This window comes from Scophthalmus maximus, chromosome 10 (assembly GCF_022379125.1).
Source record: "Scophthalmus maximus strain ysfricsl-2021 chromosome 10, ASM2237912v1, whole genome shotgun sequence".
Classification (NCBI taxonomy): Eukaryota; Metazoa; Chordata; class Actinopteri; order Pleuronectiformes; family Scophthalmidae; genus Scophthalmus; species Scophthalmus maximus.
In genome coordinates, this window is record NC_061524.1 from 20,880,869 (window position 1) to 20,899,832 (window position 18,964).

The window sequence follows — 18,964 nt, forward strand, 5'->3', positions numbered from 1 at the left end:
CGAGTTGTTAATCAGTCGTATCTAAATAGTTACTAGAGAAGAAACTGGGAGATATATTAATGAAACATCACATAATCCATAGTTGTGTCATGCTGAGCGGTACTCCACTCCACCGCTCATTAACTTCTAATAACGTGATCATGACCTAGGACGAGCAGGTTATATTTTCATTTCTGTTTTTGTCTGTTTGTCACCAGGATTTTGCAAAAACTACACAGTGGATCTTTTCCTTGCGGAAGGACGGGACACGGGCCGAGAAAGAACTCTTTGAATTTTGCCGTGGATCGGAGCAAAGGGGCAGATAAACGTTGGTGTGTCAGCCAAGACAACCACCTACTGTCCAGAACCGCAGACATCTCGGGAAGGACGCGGCAAATCTTATCCAACCCTGGAACTACAATGTTTTTAGTCTACCTCAATGATTTCCGCTCAAATGAGAGACATGCTCCCAAGTGAGACTACCAGCTCTGAATTTACACCACGATCCATTTCCCTACGCCTGTTGGCGCTCGGGCCCTAGCTATGAGACTTGCGGTAAGACTAATCACAACGATTGCGGCGATGGGTGTTGAGCAGGATCTTGGCGACAGTGAGTGGTTTCGCGATCACAGATCCAGATTCTGCAGGCGGTGGCACGGTTACGGGCACAGATTCAAGTCTGAATATGATAAAAGAATAATGGAATCAAGTAATCTGATGTCGGCGAGGGAGGTTGAGGAGTAGCTCATCCTCAGCAGAGGACAGAGACGATTCAGACGCTTGAGCTTTGGCGAATTTCTTCGAAGAATGCATCCAATCCATAACATTGTCGACTAGAGCATCATCCACTTCATCTGTAACATCTCTATGAGGCCCAGGAATCAGGGGAAGGTAGGAGCCGTTACAAAAATCCAAACGAGGCGTCTTCAGACAATCTACCGGATGACACGCATTTTAATGTTGTCGAAACATGAAGTCTCCAAGATGTTGTTCGCGCAAATGGGTTTCCAAAATGAACGAGTCGGGGTGGGGGTTTTGATTCGAGACTTACACGGGCTCCTCATGCGTCACACATGAAGCCACGCTCCCTACAGTCGCCGCTGGGTTTCCCGTTTGTCTTTTTCTTTTCCAGAATTTTGCAGAGAGGAGTCCTTTCGCACATTGAGGTGGTGAATCTCAGACGAGTGGAATTCGACTCCCATCTTCTTTTTCTTTTTTTTTTACAATGTCACAAAGTACAAAACAAATGAAATCACATAGGCTCAGTCATAACACATATGAGCAATAAAGCGATAGACGGAGATATAGAAATAAAATCAGTAGAACTCGGAAAAGCAATACACATACAATAAAGCAATAATTAGGTGGAATCAATTCCTGCATCATTCACTGAAAGATCAAGACTTCAAAATACGGTTATCATTATATTTCCAAATCTGTTTAATGACATAACTATCGTCTAATAATCTCATAAAAAAAACACTCCCGTTGTGGGACGAATAAAGGATTATCTTATCTCAAAACCTGATAAAAAGATCCTGAAATAGACTCCAGTTGTAAACATGGCTCACCGTTTTCAGGAAGCTACAAATCAATTGTTATGGATAACGGACTTTATATACTGTATTTATGTACTGTAGCGTTTTTTTTAGGGCCCGAGCACTGGATGTGCGGTGTGTCATCTCTACTGCAAGCCTCTTGGAGCCAACAGGAAGTCAGCCATTTTTTTCTCCACAGCTCATTTTTCGTCTTTTTACACATATCATACTTTTAACAGACTCCTCCTAGACGGTTAATCAGTTCCACCTCAAACTTTGGCAACGTACAGAAAAGATGAAACGTGGTGACACGATATTGCCATGAAACAGAAAGCCGTTTTTTTAAGGGGTTAGGGATGCTTGAAACCGCACGAATCTTGTCACACGCGTTACAAACGATGAGTAGGTTCATCTGACATGGGTCGTGGCCTTGGCTCATGCGAAATGGCTCCCTAGAAATTTTCAAAAACGAAGCCCCTCCTCACCGTGTCATCTACATGTACGAAGTTTAAGAGGCACGTTTATCATCTGCAGCCTGAAAAACCAGTCTCTCTCTCACTTTAAGTCCATTCACTCTGATGGAACAGCCATCAGGGCCACTCCAGGGTTCAGGGGTTTGACCCAAGGAACCAATCATCTTCAGTGGGCGACCCGCTCTTCCTCCACAGCTGCCCGTGGTGTTACGTCCATAATATATTTATTTTAACTGTATCAATCATCTGAGTGCAGATTATAAGCTTAAAAAGAATTCATTCATTCAGTCACAAGATCAATCACCTGATACTGAGCGGAAAGGCAAAAGTAACAAGACTCGTCAGGTTCGGTCCCGTTTGGACTCGGATGTGATTTTACTGCTTAATAACTTGTCATGTCATCATCTGCACGACGGCACATTTCTGGACAGACCACAACACACGTTTGCATTTATGAGTAAATGTTTCATTTAGACCCAACTGTGACTTGTCAAGGCTTGGCAGTGAAAACTTGGATTAACAACATTTCAGACAGAGAAAATCAATATCTACAACACACAGATTTGTCTCTTGATTTTAGGGTTGGAACTAAAGATTATTTTCATAATCGACTAATCGATTAGTTGTTTGGTCCATAAAATTTCATAAAATGGTGAAAAACGTCAATCGTGTTTCCCAAAACCACAAGATGTTTTCTTTTGCCCACACACCAAAGATATTCAGTTTAATGTCACAGAGCAGCAAATAAACCATAAAATATTCACACTTAAGAAGCTGAAATCAGAGAATTTTGACTTTTTGAAATATCAAAATAGTTGGCAATTAATTTAGTAGTCGATTACTAATCGATTAACTGTTGCAGCTCTACTTGATTTCCCCCTGACACTCTTACAAAGCCCATTGAGAATAATAAGCTATAAATCAATTTGTCATAAAGTTTGAATTTTGTTTCTGTTGTCGTTTTCTCCAGGAACAACACAAACCAATCAAACATGTTGAAGTTATTTTCATAAATATATCATTTGCTGAGGTAAAAGAGCGTTTCTCTACAGTATAAAGTGGAGAGTCTCCAACATGCTGATGCTATGTTTCATCACGAGCCACAATACGACAGATATAATTAAACCTTACAGTAAGAAAAAGAGAAGTTTCCTTTCATGTGTCCACCAACATTGAGACCTGTGCTTCCTGTAGGTCCTAAGGCAGATTCCCGTTTTGTCCACTGAAGGTGTTGCAGGTCTTCTCCGTCCGTCCAGGTCACATTCGTCTGCAACACACTGGGCCTTTTTGTGCGAAGCATTTTCATAAACAGGCAAATTTTTCCATTCACAAAAATCTTACCAAGGAGCGAAAAGAACAAAATCTAGCAAGTTGGGCAATATCAAGCTGTCGTAATCTGAGGACCCCGAAACAATTAAAAATATGAATACAGCTGCCCACGATGTGTCACCAGAGCAGAAACTGTACAGTGACAAGAAGATGGAGAACGTGTGATATGAAGTTAAACATTTTTAAGGTCCTAAAGTTACGTCGGCCATGAGAGCTCACAGCACAGCAATTTGAGAAAACACAAGCAAATTAAGAAAAAACATCTTCATCAATGTGACAACACATGCAGCATTTAGAAAACATGCCGCAAATAGGCACATATACACTTCCGTTTCATTGCAGTCTGTTTGCAGCGCGTTTTCTAAATGCTGCGCATGTGTTGTCAAACTGAAGATGTTTTCTTAATTTGATGTGTTTTGTCTGCTTGCATGTGTTTTCTTAAGTTGCGGGGCTGTGAGCTCTCAGGGATCAAACGCCTACTGTAACAAAACTACTGTTTTATTTATATATTTGACTTCATTTTAGTAAAACATGTAAACTCCCAATTCATATAGTTTAAGGCTTTATGATTTCAAGTGGAGATTTGACAGATCTGGACCAAAACTGCAGATAAAAATTCCACAAACCACAAAAATTTGGAGAATGCTATAAATTCCCTTCAATCTCTCATGGAATAAATCTGTTCGTACGAGGTTCTCGCACGAGGCCCGTCGATAAAGAAGCCAAAAAATTAAATTTAAAAAAATCAACCTTTCCAGAGACGAAATACCGAAAATCATGATCAGATCAAAACCAACACCAGCACCATGCGCGTTGAACTTGGGACAAGAGTTACTGCACAGGGACAAAACGCATATTGGCAAAAAGAAAAAATCAACAATACAAACAATCAATCATTTACAGCTGTTCTGATTCTGATCCCAATGAAAAAGGTAAAGGACGCTGCAGGACAAACGTGGATTTTTTTGTCCTACGAAGGTCCCACCACATTCTTGTGTCCAGTGAATCCTGTGGACACTCAGTCTTGTCCACGTGATAATCGCTGCAGTGTGGACAGCAGCAGGCTCGTGCACTCCAGTCACACCTGACGTTCTCTCTCTCTCTCCACCGGTGTCGTACACGAGGCCAGGCCCTGCCGCCCATCGCCCTCCTCCACCACTCCCCTCCTCCGTCAGTACAGGCTCCAGGCCTGCTGATGCTGAGGGTAAAGTGACGCCGAGCTGGTGGACGAGGCGGTGAGCTCACCGGGGCCGAGCTGCTTTCCACACGCACACATTCAGTCCAGCTTCTCCTTCTGGACCAGCTTGGGGGCGTCGACAAAGTCCCGTCCGTTGAAGAGGATGAGGCCACTCGTCACCACGCTGGCCGTTCCCCAGAAGAGAACGTAGGCCAGGGTCTCCGTCCATGTGTCGCCTGTGGGAGGGACTGCGGGTCAGTGGAGGAACCATCGGCCATCGGGCATTTTTTTAGGCTGATATGCCGATGATATAATTTCATTTTAAAAATGTGCTACTTTGATGCAACTGCAGTCACGACTCTCTGGACTTTATCAATGTCCCGTGCATGTTTGTTTGTTCAAATTCATGATAATGCTGCTGACAGCTCCCTGCACTTTGTGTGTTAAAGGGGCAGTAAGCGATTCTTAAGCTTCTGTGTGCGCCTCATATCACTGTGAGTGCAGTTTGTTAACATCAGTCGTCGACACCTAAAGAGACGTGCTAGCTGGTGGCACTGCATCTCCGCGGTTTTGGCCTTGTGGTTAGCGTGTCCGGCTCACGTACCTGAGGTCTCGGGTCCGCGCCCCGACCAGAGCAGTGATATCAACAACAACAACAGAGAGAGCTTGTTTCTCTCTTTGTTGTTGTTGGGATTTTCCGCGAACCCGTGACCTCAGCTAACCACAATGCCAAAACCGCGGAGTTGCAGCGCCACCCGCTGGCCCATCTCTTAAGGTTTCGACGAGTGTTTTTTTTTTTTTTTTTTTTTAAAAGGCATTTCAACAAAGTTTTGTGTTAAGACACTTTTTTACAGCAGACAAATGTCGGTTATCGGTCTCTTAGATTAGTATAATAATCGGTATAGGCCCCAAAAAACCTATACCGGTTGACCCCTAAAAAAATACTGGGGACACTTTCCAAAAACAGTAATAAGAGCATGATACAAATTAATTTTGAGACTTTTTAAAATTAATTTTAAAACCTCATATTGAGGGTAAGAAAACATCTGTTAACAGGAGTTGAGCTGCAGTTTGTCTTACCGGCCATTAGCAGGCAGATGATGCACATGGAGAACGCCACCACCATGATGATGGGCAACTAGAGGAGGAGGAGAGGAGCAGCTTCAAGTTAAACATGTCAGAGGGAGCGAGACAGACGAATGATCCAGTTCAGCTCACTGAGCCTTTCTCACCGTCAGGAACTTCCAGTCTTTGGGGTCGCGCAGTGGGGTCGTCCAATCAGCTTCGTCTGCCGCGTAGTTCCCCAGGAACAGATCGATGGAGTCCTGCATTCAAACAGACCTGCTGTTTCCTACTGGTTCAACAGTTCTGCAGTGACGTTCGATACAGTCGTGACCAGGCCTGTCACGATAACTACATCTTGTCGCACGATATATTGTCCCCCCGAAATTATTGCGATAAACAATATTAACGTTCTTTTAAGACCATTGTTTTGGTACTGAATCATGTGTGCTTGGTCGTTGCTGCTGAGAAAAATGTTATCCAGAGTTTAGATTTTGCATTTAGGCCTCAGACAAAACAAAGCAAGTGGTAGACATGGTGCCTTTTAGAAAAATACTAAGAAATCCATAGTTTTTGACATTTTATAGACCAAACCAGTGATTTATCAATCATACGACGAGAACAGATGAGAAGACAGAAGCAGTGAGACTTTGCTGGACTGTTGTTGACATTTATTCTTTCATATTAATGTATCATACGATAAGTCTATAATGTAGTTATCGTGACAGGCCTAGTCGTGACAAACTGTTGGATCGTGTTCAGGCTTTCGTTTTGTTCCCTAAAGCTTCAGCCCGTTTGTTTGGAATGAATTTCCACGAAACTTCGTGGAAGGATGGAACATTAGCCAATAGAGAACCAATTACATTTTTTGCGCAGTGTTATTGTTGGAATACTACATACTACACCAAGTATGAGCCAGGAAGCAGCTCTGTAATCTACACACGGATGTTATGGTTTTGGACCCACCTGTCTGAAACCGTCAGAGAAGTTGTTTTTGTAATATCGGATCATGGAGTTCCAGCCGTCCATCAGCAGGCCCAGCTGAGTTCTCTTCCCGGTCCTGAAAGATCAACATGTGGGTCAACAACACCATGGAGAAAATATCCAATGCCCCCAGAGGACACACCCGAAGCTGTGTGAACACTCACCTGGTGAAGTCCGTCTTCAACGCACCGGTACCGGCATACTGCTTAGCACAGGCATCGGCATTGTCTGCCCAGGCTGCAGGTGGACAGACGGAACACAAAGCAGAAATATAATCAGAAAGAAACACACACAATCAAATCTACGAACTGACAAGTAGATATGGCAAGTGATTAATTCGAAGGACACAACTGAGCCCACCGTTCTTGAACATCTTCTCAAAGTCCAACTGATCCTCGATCCGCTGACCCATGTGCAGGACTCCCATTCTCTGTAGGTACAAACATCCAACATTAACCCACCGACCCAACCCGCAAAGGATAGTGCTTAAACTAAAAGCTACTGATACATATTATTAAATGTAAATAAAGATGGAAGACTCATCTCCACTTCCCCGTTGAGTCAGTCTCAGCTGTCAGTCAGCACGTCTAAGCCAATACATTGGTGTAATAAGAACTTACCAAACAGAAACCATCTTTGAGAAAGATTAATTTCTATATTTATTTCCCATCAACTCAAATTGGGAGGGGAAGCAGGGTTCATGACCTATACTGAAGCCGACCACCAGGGAGCAGTCAAGAAGATTTGGCTGTGTGGCCGGGGTGGCTCAGTGGATAGAGCAGGAACACATATACTTTGAGGTTTGTATGTGCCTCGACGCAGAGGTCCAGGATTCAAATCTGACCTGTGACGATTTCCTGCATGTCTTCCCCCCTCTCCCCCTTCTCATCTAGCTGTCCTGTCAAACTAAAGGCGGAAAAAGTCCCCAAAAACAACATTCTGGGAACTGACATGTCGTCCATCATTATTTGACAGTCTATGGTAAATATCATCATCATATCATCTCCCTGTTTTCTGCTCCTGTTTTAAATAATCTGATGGCAACACTGCCTCCATGTTCACCTGTTATCTTTGGTTGCTAATTGTAATGTAGCAATAACTACTGAACACTGAAGATACAATGTAGAAACAACTACTGAACACTGAAGTTAAAATGTAGAAACAACTACTGAACACTCGTTATAATGTAGCAACAACTACTGAACACTCTAGTTATAATGTAGCAACAACTGCTGAACACTCAAGTTATAATGTAGCCATAAATACTGAACACTCAAGTTATAATGTAGCAATCACCACTGAACACTCAAGTTATGATGTAGCAACAACCACTGAACACTCATGTAAAAATGTAGCAACAACTACTGAACACTCAGGTAATAATGAAGCAACAAATACTGAACACTCAGGTAATAATGAAGCAACAACTACTGAACACTCAAGTAAAAATGTAGCAACAACTACTGAACACTCAGGTAATAATGAAGCAACAACTACTGAACACTGAAGTTATAATGTAGCAATAACTACTGAACACTAAAGTAATAATGTAGCAACAACCACTGCACACTCAGGTAATAATGTAGCAATAACCACTGAACACTGACGAAATAATGTAGCAAGAACTACTGAACACTCGAGTAATAATGTAGCAACAACCACTGAACACTCAGGTAATAATGTAGCAATAACCACTGAACACTGAAGAAATTATGTAACAATAACTACTGAACACTCAGGTTATAATGAAGCAATAACCACTGAACACTCAAGTTATAATGTAGCAATAACTACTGAACACTCAAGTAATAATGTAGCAATAACTACTGATCACTTATGTTCTAATGTTATTATAACAACTACGTCCCACCTGTAGCTGTGACTGCAGCGACCGTCGGGCCAGCAGGCTCTGAATGACGTTGGTGCGGTCCAGACAGTCCATGCAGTTGCTTCGAAAGGTCCCGTCCTGGTTCGACAGCACCTTCCCTTCTGCATCCACCAGGAAATACCTGAATCCACACGCACAACATTAATACCTCTGATGTAGAGTTCACGTCTGCCTCGTCGTGTACTCTGAGGTAAGAGCTTGGTCGTCCACTAACCAGAAATTTTGGTGGTTTGATCACTGGCTGCTCTAGTCTGCAGTGTCCTCGGGCAAGACACTGAAGCCCAGATTGGCCCTGATGGCAGTGTGTGAATGATGTGTGATATGAAAGTGATGTGTATAGAAGCACTGTATGAATGTGTGTGTGAATGGGAGAAAGTGACTTGTCGTGAAAAGGCCCTTTTAGTGGTCACTGAGACTGGCGAAGTGCTGTATAAATGCAGATAATTTACCATAACTAACAGGGGTTTACGGCCACCTGGACTGTCCGTTTGGTGGTCGTCGGCCCGGCTGGTATTTGGAAGGGTGATTAAATTTCTTGCATGCTTTGTTGTGCATAAAAAAAACGTGCTAGCGCCAGATATAAGTGCCCTTGAGTTTATGCTGCGTTCCGTTATTCCTCGGAACTCTGATCTCCCAACCCGGAAGTCGGGGTGAATTCCAACTCTGAGGTTGGTAATTCCGAGTTCCGAGTTATACTGGAACGCCAAACCCGACTTCCGAGGAATAAGGGAACGCGTCTGTCTCACGTAACAACAATTGTGGGTTCAAGGCTCCTCCGTGACATGTGATCAAGCGATCCTCCCTTCTGTTTATTTCACACGTCGCACCATGAACAGCTCTATAGTAACTCGTAGTGTCATTTAACCCAGCCAACAATCAAATTCACACCCATTCGTCCCCGTTAAAATTCCTCACAAACTGGTCACAAACTCTTTTCATAATGCATATCAAAACAAACAGTTCTTGCGGTGTTACGTGTTAATCAGCACAGTTAGCGGAGGTGGGGCCTATTTGTGGGGGGAAAGTCCAGGGTCGTTTTTTTGAGTCAAGTTTTTTTGTTTCTCTCTTTTCTCACCCACAACTCACAACCAACGTGAAAGCACACTGACCCATATTCCTCCTGCATTTCAGCGACCATGTCCAATAAGAGCTCCAGACGGTGCCATCTCATCCGACTGCACTCCTTATGAAAGTCAAATGCTACATACCTGCAGAGAAGAAACATGTTTACCAACAATACAGTGACCTCAACCATATCTAAGGCAGAGTTCATATGAGGCCCGAAAGGAGATTCATACTTGATCATGCCATTGCCCAAGCTGGTCACCATCTTGTCAAATGCCAGCTCCAGTGGCTTTTCTGAGCCCTTTTGGTTGATCTGTTACAAAGATAAATGCAAAGCGCCATGAATTCATATTTGTAACTGTCTTTTGAAATGATGAATTAAAACCGGTGGAATCGATATCTATCTGACATACATAGATCATAACAACGAAAGGAGTACAGGTTTGATATTTGTCTTTTCATCTTACCAAGTTTAAAATAACTTGTCTTCCATAGAGAATAATCTGCGAATCAAAGTGTCTCTGGAATCCATCCAACTACAGTGAAGAAATTTAGACCGAAAGAAGAGAAACCACATGAACAATGAAGACAAATCAAATCACAAATACACGAGCAGGTCTGGTTTTTGTCTTTTGTACGTGTAAAGGCAGCTTACGTGGTTGACCGTTTTGCTGATCTGTGGTTTCGGCTTGTACTTGAGATTGGGCCTTTGGGACCAATAGAAGGGGATGGAGCCTCTCGTCTATGGAGAAAAAGGGGCATGATTCATAAATACACCACCGTCCATCTTTTTCAAGCAGTCATTCTTCCATAACAGCTTATACAAAAACATTCATATATACATATACATATATAATGTAAAACTCGGGAGGAATATCAACACAAAAATTGGCACAAACTAGAATATGCTCAAATTGTTTTAACAATATTTTGAGGGATGATATTTACAGTGTACAACAACAAAAAGGTGACGTGACATCAGCATTGAGGATTCTGGACTCACTGTTGTACTCCACTGACTTCTGAGAGTTCACTCACATCCTGAAGCTTTATTCCTTTGACTCACCTGAACAAATGAAGCCTTGGCGCTGCTGTGCTGCACGATCTGCTCCGTTTCTACATAGTTAGCAGCATGGCCTTCCACGTCAATGCCTATAGCCCAAAAAAAAAAGTCTGAGAAGCTATACATCTCAAACTATCCCTTAACATGTTATTAAGTTTAGACTTTTTTCCACACATATTTATGTGAATAAGTTCTTCTTAATATTACACACTGTAGCTTTAAAATGTAAACATAAATGCACATTTTTCCCCAGAATTTTTTATTCTGTACAATAAAAGATTTATTTTCCGGAAACATCAGCGCTGATACTGATATGTCTGTGGAAGGCTCATATCGGCCGATATTATCGACAAACCGACATATGGGCTGGTCTGGGTTTTGTGTTACCTCGGACATAGTAGCGGACCCCAGCTCGAAAACAGCTCCTCCTGGAAATGATGCTCCACTCAAACTTCTTTCCATTGATGCAGCTCGACTTCATGATGATGACTAGTCGAACGAATGTGTTAAGAAACTAACAGTACTGACAAGGAATAGAAAGGAATCAGTGCTACAGTGTTGATCTGATGCCTACTGAGTCTTTCTCTGTCGCTTATCAAAAATCTTTATTAATATCATAGTTCCTTTTTAGGCTCTACCGGAGACTTATTTTACCACAACCTGATCAAGGACATAAAAACACACTCACTATCAACACGTCAAGAGTATAAGTTTCGAAGGTCATAAATGTAAAATGATAAAATAATAAACCAATAAAAGCTCACACACATTATGTTATGTTATATTTAATGATTCACTCCCATAATGTGGTGAGATGAGATGAAGTCTCACACTCCTTCGCTAAAATGCTACTGTACAATTTACCTTTTATGAAGGCAGGGATCAACAACAGAGAAGGATACAGCCGTGGATGACGGGAAACACAAACTTGTGTAACTGTAAGATTAGAGCAGTGTTAGATGATGAAATGCATTACTGTTTGTTATTATTCAATCAAATTCAAAGATTCTTTTGGTTACCTGTGTAACCTCGGCTCTCTGAATAGAGTATTTTAACATCAAGAGAACGTTCGTTTCGTCTCACCTCGGGCTGAGCGATGAATTCCCTCAGCAGGTGGCCGTTCCACACGAACCGCTGGTCTGCCTGCAACAGTGACAGGTAGCACACATTCACACACTGCCAAACATACAGAAAAAGAAATGTTCCTGAGCGATAGGTGATACAAAGTGGACCATGTCATAAGAAAAGTATGTGAGGTTTGTCGAACCCTTTCCAGGAGGCTCATCTCCTGAAACTCAGGGCTGGTGTTGGCCAGGCGCTGCAGAGTGTGGGTCAGGTCGTAGTCCGTCGCGAAGTAGAAGCCGTCTGTGTGAAGCACATTTCTGATCATCGACAGGAAGGTCTTGTTGTCTTGCATCTGAAACGAGACACGAGTCAAGCACCAGAGGGGGCAGATACAAACACCAGCTATGATTCCGTCTACATGTCGAGCGGATTTTAAGCAAACTTTTGAAAGTTCACAAAAAAGAACATGCAAATTACGTGCGTTTCCATCAACTGGTTTGGAGCAAATAAACTAGAGTAGTTTTGTCAGAAGATGGCGCTATAGGTTACGTAGGCTGACATGGCTGTAATAGAACAGTAGAAGAATAAGAGGTTGGTACCACAGAATTTATTAGGCAAAGTTTTTTCCATCTTGCATTTTGCGTATTTTCGCAAAAGGCACAAACCACCTTAAGTAAGCGGGTAAGTTTTTTGCGATATGCGATACTTTAAAACGCGCATAAAAATAGGTTGAGGGAAACACAGCTACCGACTACAGATGGGCATTTATTTCTTCCACAGTCAGAGAGAAGGAGAGAGAGAGCAGCAAGGCGGGGCTGTGCACATAATTTCACTACACACAACTCAAGAGTGAAAAGGGATTTCATCCTTTTGAAATAGTCAAAAAACTCAAATCCATACTGTGTATGCTGGTCAATAGCAGTGATCACAATCAATCCAATGGATGTGAAACACTGATTTGAAGTTTTAAAAATAATTCTAATTCATTATGAAACTGTAGTGGGTCAAAGGACATCAGCTGGTCCTTCAGTGTCACGTTTATATACTGCTGAGAGGTTGTGGACATGTGAACCCTGAGTGGTCGGATCTCAAATGTATCCTCAATGCATCTTGGGTGCGATCAAACCTGCATTCAAGCCGCGCACCTGAGATCAGGTCACTCAGGACGTATGTTAAAGCATGTTACATTAGGAATATTGACTTGGTGTGTACTTGTATTGTGGGACTCTGTAGTGATCTGATAACGGATCCTCACTTTGATTTATGACAAGTACAATCAGGAGTCACACCATTTAAAACCATTGGAGCCTACTGTACCTGGTTGTCTGTCAGGTGCAGTATTGTCTTCTTATAGGAGATGATGTCAAAGTCCAGAGCCTTCCACACAGCATGACCCAGCAAATCTCCCACCTTCTGCTTCTTTGTGATGACAACCAGGTACATGCCTAACACAGACAGATGGCTGGAGGTGAGCATGCTAGAAACTCACAGTTCTCCAATAGCTGATGGAGCTGTTTCCATATTTTCACAACGCTGTCTCAAACATAATCCTCCTGCACTCCGTGTTTAACTTACCTGCCACCAAACGTAGAGTCCCCATGAGTCCACATATCGGCCTGGTCTCAGCCGACGCAGGGATGTCCCTCTTTACTGAGGACACAACAAGGGTAACTTAGTGTCTGCACGGTTTCCGGCTATGTACATCTTGCAGCGGCGACCTGCTGCTTCAAAATCTTTGGGCAACACACATTCGAGGAGAGGCAGAAAGAGAGAGACAGAGCGGGTACGGACGGACAGAGACGGTGAGAGAAAGGCTGATTTAACAAGCTAAAAGGTGAAGCCTCCACGGATCGGACTTGTTTGTCCAGCACATCCCACAGATGCACGACTGGATTGAGATCTAGGGAATTTGGAGACCTAGTCAACACCTTGCATCTATTGTGTTCCTCAAACCATTCCTGAACATTTCTTTTAGTATGGCAGGGCGAATGGTCCTGCGGAAAGAGGCCACTGCTGTTAGGGAATACTGTGTCCATTAAGGGTAGTTCTTGGTCTGCAACAATGTTTAGCGCCTTTAGCCATAGTGCCCCAGGTATGCGACGCACATGGCCGTCCACATGATATAAAAGAAAATGTGATTCACCAGACCAGACCACCTTTTCCCATTGGTCTGTGGTCCAGTTCTGATGCTAACCCCCCCCGTAGGCACTTTTGGCCGTGCACAAGGGTCAGCGTGGGCCCCTCGGTGCAATTTTATCCAGTTACAACTAAAAGCAGGACAAAATATAGTGAAGGGGTCTGAATACTTTGTGTTGGGAGTGGACCCAGTGCTTACCCGTGAGAGTCATTTCCGTTGACACCCTGTCAATGGCCAAGACATCCTCGGAGTCATCATCACACGCCTCGATGTAGAACTTCTCTGGTGTGGTGCGCCTGTCGTGACAAGGGACAAGAGCGGAATCTGACACAAGGTACCGGTGAACTGACCTGAGCCAACCGGACAGAAACGAGCAGCTCGGAGCCGCGAACAGGCACGTTCTAAAGCTCTGAACGCGAAAAGGCCTAAAACCGCGGAGTCACAGCGCCGCGAGCTTTCACATCTCTTAACCTGTCCACGTGTGGTGTGGTGCGGTCCGCACCATTTTTTTTGGGGGGGGGGGGGGGGGGGGGCCCTTTAAGCACATTCAGTCGCATTTTTACCTTATACAGGGCTTCTATTGGGGAAAAACACTGAATGTAAGATAACGTCCACGGGTGTAGCTGTTCATGACGAATACAACGGGGCTGTGACGTGATAACTGATCGCCACCCTGGCACATTAAAGTGACGTCAACCCTTTTTTCTCATGGGCTAGCTATAGCAAAACGCTTAATGTGAGATACCGTCCACAATTACGGGATTTCGGTTTGGACTTCTCTTCACGGGTGTAAGTGCTCGCGACATGCGGTGATTATCGATCGCTGCTCTGGCAACATGAGAGGGACGTCAAGCCTCCTCCACCTGCCGGGTGCCAGTCGCCGACACCGTGTAGCTACACTCAGGAGCCGGCTGAGTGTCGTCATGCTGTCGAGTACGAGCGAATGAAAATATGGAACATATGTACAGATCTGTGTGTGTGCGTGTGTGTGTGTGTGTGTGTGTGTGTGTGTGTGTGTGTGTGTTTGGAAGCGGGTGTAGCAGTGTAGCAGTGTGTGTGTGTGTGTGTGTGTGTGTGTGTGGGGGGCATGTAGCGTGATGACAGAGCCGAGCGGAGAGAAACGTCGCTCCGCCGCCGCCTCGTCGTTCGCCCGCCAGGGTGACGCCGCTCCGCCTCTCCGCTTAGCAGGAAAGTCGAAAATATAGAGTGCCGCGATGTTCCCACTGGACTGTTTACACTCACAAGTTGAAACTCTCATAGGTGCTCGCCATCTTTTCCTGCCGCTTGACCTCAGTGACGTGTCTTCTCGCTCTTCTTCTGGACTTCCGGCGCACGGGACGGCTCGCGGGACACCACTGCCCCCTTCTGGTTGATGACTATATATCTATATCTATATCTACAGTATATATAGATATATCTATATATATCTATTGTAATAGAAAATATTCTATATACTGTGTTACATATACTTTATACTGTGTGAGTCATAGTTCTATATCGCGTGCACTGTTCTGTGAAAACTGATAGCTCATGACTCCTCACAAATTCTTCCCTTACCTTGACCTCCTACTCCCTCCCCTGCCACATAAATCTTTTTGCAACATTACACTGCTTGTGGGCAGAACTCTTTGCTTGAGTGTTATCACTGTGAACTCCCTTTTTGCCTTAGCACTATAAAGCTCTGAGGAAAATAGACCTCAGTGCGACACTTTTCAGACTGCCCTGTGAAACCTGTTTGCCTTTGGCTCACGACAGAATAAAATACTTAGACGAAATCCACTTTGTTCAAAGAATCTTTATTCCAGCCTCTCCACCGGACACACGAAAGATTTTCCACGACAATATATAGATATATATATACAGTATATATATATACTGTATATATATATATATTAGGAAAAGTTATTGTCCATAAGTAAGCAATGGCTGAGATATTGAAAAAGGCATTATATGACTCCTAGTTAGAGTAGGGAGGGCGTGCTTATTATAAGGCCGCTATTATCCTTTCACAGACATATCGGTATCAGCCGATACGTTTAGGGCCCGACCTATGTTATCGGCCGACTGATATGAGCCTTTAAATGTGCATTTATGTTTTGACATTTTTATTTTCTTCATTCAAGTTCTATTTATTTGGTTGTATTTGTCATTTTTTTCTTCAATTAATAGTTATTTACGATAAAGTTGATGGTTAAACAAAAATATCAAGCCTCAAAACTACATTTTTTCTTCATAAAGGTTTGTTAACATCTCAATCATTGACAGATTTTTCTCAGATTTTTTTCCCATCTGCACCTGTATCGACCGATGCATCGGTTTTGGGAATCTTGTACTCCCTAATATCGATATTGGCATCGGCCCCCAAAAATCCATCTTATCATGTCTTGTTTTTTTTTCTAATCTGGATGATTAAAAATGTATTTAAAAATATATATATAGAAATGAATTCCATGATGCATGTATCAATGGCAGACTGTTTTATTAGATGAAAGATTTCCTCAACCACAGTTGTGAGACAGGTGAGAGTTGAGGATGTTTTTTTCTGTTGATATTGATCGTGGTACTTCAAGCCAAGTCCTGTTTAATGTAAAGATGAATGACATATTTCCAAAATTCAACAAGGTCTTGGGAAGTATTTATTTGCACCTTACCCTTACCCCAAAACACTAGCTCACCTTTATGTGGCACATGACTCTTGAAGAGAGATCCAAGCACTGCTGTGAGTTGGCAAAGTCGTATAACGAACCCACATTTAGTTTGTTTGGGAAGAGCAATCTTCCCAAACAAAGGTGGAAAGACAAGATGGAGGTGGAAAGACAAGATGTTTTGGCTGAAAGGCCACATGGACAGTTCCTGTGGTGTCTCAGATAGTAGAGCCAAAGCCAAGTGGCACCTTGCGTTTGTCTCTGACACAAGAGCAACTCCACAAATGTGTAAAAACCCCAGGCATCCTGGCAAGGGGTAGAATTTCTTTTTGTTTCTTTTTTGAAAATCTCTTTTTATTATGATTTTCTAGGTCCACACAATCAGATATAATATATAGCGTTCTTCTCATTTAGCCATCTGTAAGGACTCGCTGGACATTAATACATACTGTATTATATACACAACCATATTCTGAAAAGAAATTAAAATAAACGATCAAGACACACAAATCCCTCTACGAAGGGGTTATATATAAAAAACATTAAAAAAAACTAAAAAAAAAGGACAAAAGCCCATGTTAGATGAAGGATGGTCGTATTGGTGTGACATACATCATCCTTATTTCCCATCTTATCAAAAAATCCTTGTTGCAACCTCAAAGTGAAGGTTATGCTTTTCATCTTAAAAATACCATCGATAATGTCAATCGAATCCTCTACAGTAGGTTTTCCTGGTTTCAACCTCTACTAATGGCTTTTCTGCTAGCAGCACTTAGGATCCAAAATAAATATTTGTCATTTGAGGAAACATTTTCTGATGGCAAAGCACCCAAATATAAAGACTCTAATTTAAATGGAATGTCCGTCTGAATTTTTTTTTGCTAAATGTTATGAACCTCTCGACAAAAAGCATTCAACGACCCACAAGAACAGAACATGTGAAAATGATCTTCTTCCTTTCGCACAAAGTTTCCTTCCCTTTCCCATTTTTGTTTTACATACAGTGAATTACATTTTTTTTGTTGTAACTCCTTGTAAATTTTTGAGATGATTTTTTTTTTTGCTTGTGCCAACAAGATCAGCATCTATAAAGACATTTAGCAGAATGTTATCCCAGCTTACTTGTGTGGACCCCTTCCGTAGTTGGTCAATGTAATGTCGGACGTGAAGGAATCTGTAAAAAAAATCGTCCTTGTTCAAGTCAAACTGCCTCTCCAGATTCTGGAAGCTATTCATAGTCCCCATCTCTTAAACCTTGCGTCCCATCTTTTAGGCATAACAATCTGAATCAAATGCACACCATCTCAATACTTTCACTGCCTCCCTCGGGTGATTTTGTGCTATTACCTTGTTCCACATCTTAAGTGACAAACAAATCCACGGGTTTCCCAATTCATTTAAATGATTCATCAAGCCCTTATCCCCAATTGCACCTTGAATTGGAAATTCCTCTTATATGGCACTTTCAATCACCTCCTCCTCCTCCTCTGTGAGATAGCGTACAAAAAAAGACAATTCCCAAACCTAACCCAAGCTGTCTTGACACTCACACAGATTGTAGGCATTATCATCTTTACTGCTGCAACATGTTGAATAAAGGAATATAGCTACATTTCGGGTTATTTTACATTAGTTGAATATACGTTGGAATATATAAACATGCACTTTTTATCAGCCTGTTTCCATTTATAAGCTATATTTTGCTTTTAATGTGTCATGTAAACTTGCTTTTCACAGTCCTTTCCATTTCCAGTCACTTCCTTGCCAGATTTTCATAACGATAAAGCAGTCAAATTAGACAAAAGTGATATTACTGATAATGTACTTCGCCAAGTGGATCATAAAAAGGCACAATGACCAAGTTTGATTAGATAATAGTGGTTTGAGTAGCTCACAGCCCTCTCCGTCTGCCGTCTCGTCCACCACACACCCCCTCTATATTTTTGCAATTCGTATGTTTTTTTTACATTTGTTTTTGTATATATTGTATATATATTTTAAAGTGTGTTGTGTGAAACTTGCTGCTGTAACACCGGAATTTCCCAGCTTGGGTTAAATAAACTACCTATCTATCCATCTATCCATCTATCTATCTATCTATCTATCTATCTATCTAATGTGTGTATCTAGATAGTGGCACTCTAGCCGGGTTCTAATAGATGAATGAGTGTAAGTCCAAAATTATTGTAAAAGAGAAAGTGACCAATATATACATTTTCATGTCTACACAAGCAATATTTGTTCTCTTTCGGACTTGAAATCATGTATATGTAAAAGTTTTTTATTTCAACAATGAAAAACATTTATGGAAATGCAATTTTGAGGTACTTAACTTAATTATTACATTTAATCTATGCTTGTGCTCTACACCTGTCAGATGCATTAACTTAAAAAAGCTCCATTAAATTAGTTTGACAGCTGTACTTTACAAATTAAAATTTAACAAAGCATACTGTATGCTGAGTTTTAAATTTGACTTCCATATAATTACATTAAAGTAAATATTTGATGATAATAACAATAATATATGATGCTTTTATTATGTTTATCAATGATGTA

The 18,964-nt window shown here is 42.0% G+C and overlaps 1 protein-coding gene across 1 annotated transcript; it reads right to left on the reverse strand.

Moving 5' to 3' along the window:
- Positions 1–2,440: 2,440 nt before the first annotated feature.
- Positions 2,441–15,307, reverse strand: sacm1lb (SAC1 like phosphatidylinositide phosphatase b). The gene is made up of 20 exons (XM_035607566.2): positions 15,003–15,307; positions 13,959–14,056; positions 13,199–13,273; positions 12,941–13,068; positions 11,826–11,975; positions 11,642–11,701; positions 11,461–11,494; positions 10,946–11,047; positions 10,562–10,647; positions 10,151–10,237; positions 9,963–10,031; positions 9,729–9,808; positions 9,540–9,638; positions 8,413–8,551; positions 6,903–6,972; positions 6,707–6,779; positions 6,525–6,618; positions 5,729–5,821; positions 5,577–5,634; positions 2,441–4,732 (listed from the first exon to the last, which is right to left on the reverse strand). Exons 1-20 carry the CDS (start codon positions 15,029–15,031, stop codon positions 4,596–4,598), a joined length of 1,761 nt encoding a protein of 586 aa, XP_035463459.1. The 5' UTR covers positions 15,032–15,307; the 3' UTR covers positions 2,441–4,595.
- Positions 15,308–18,964: the final 3,657 nt, after the last annotated feature.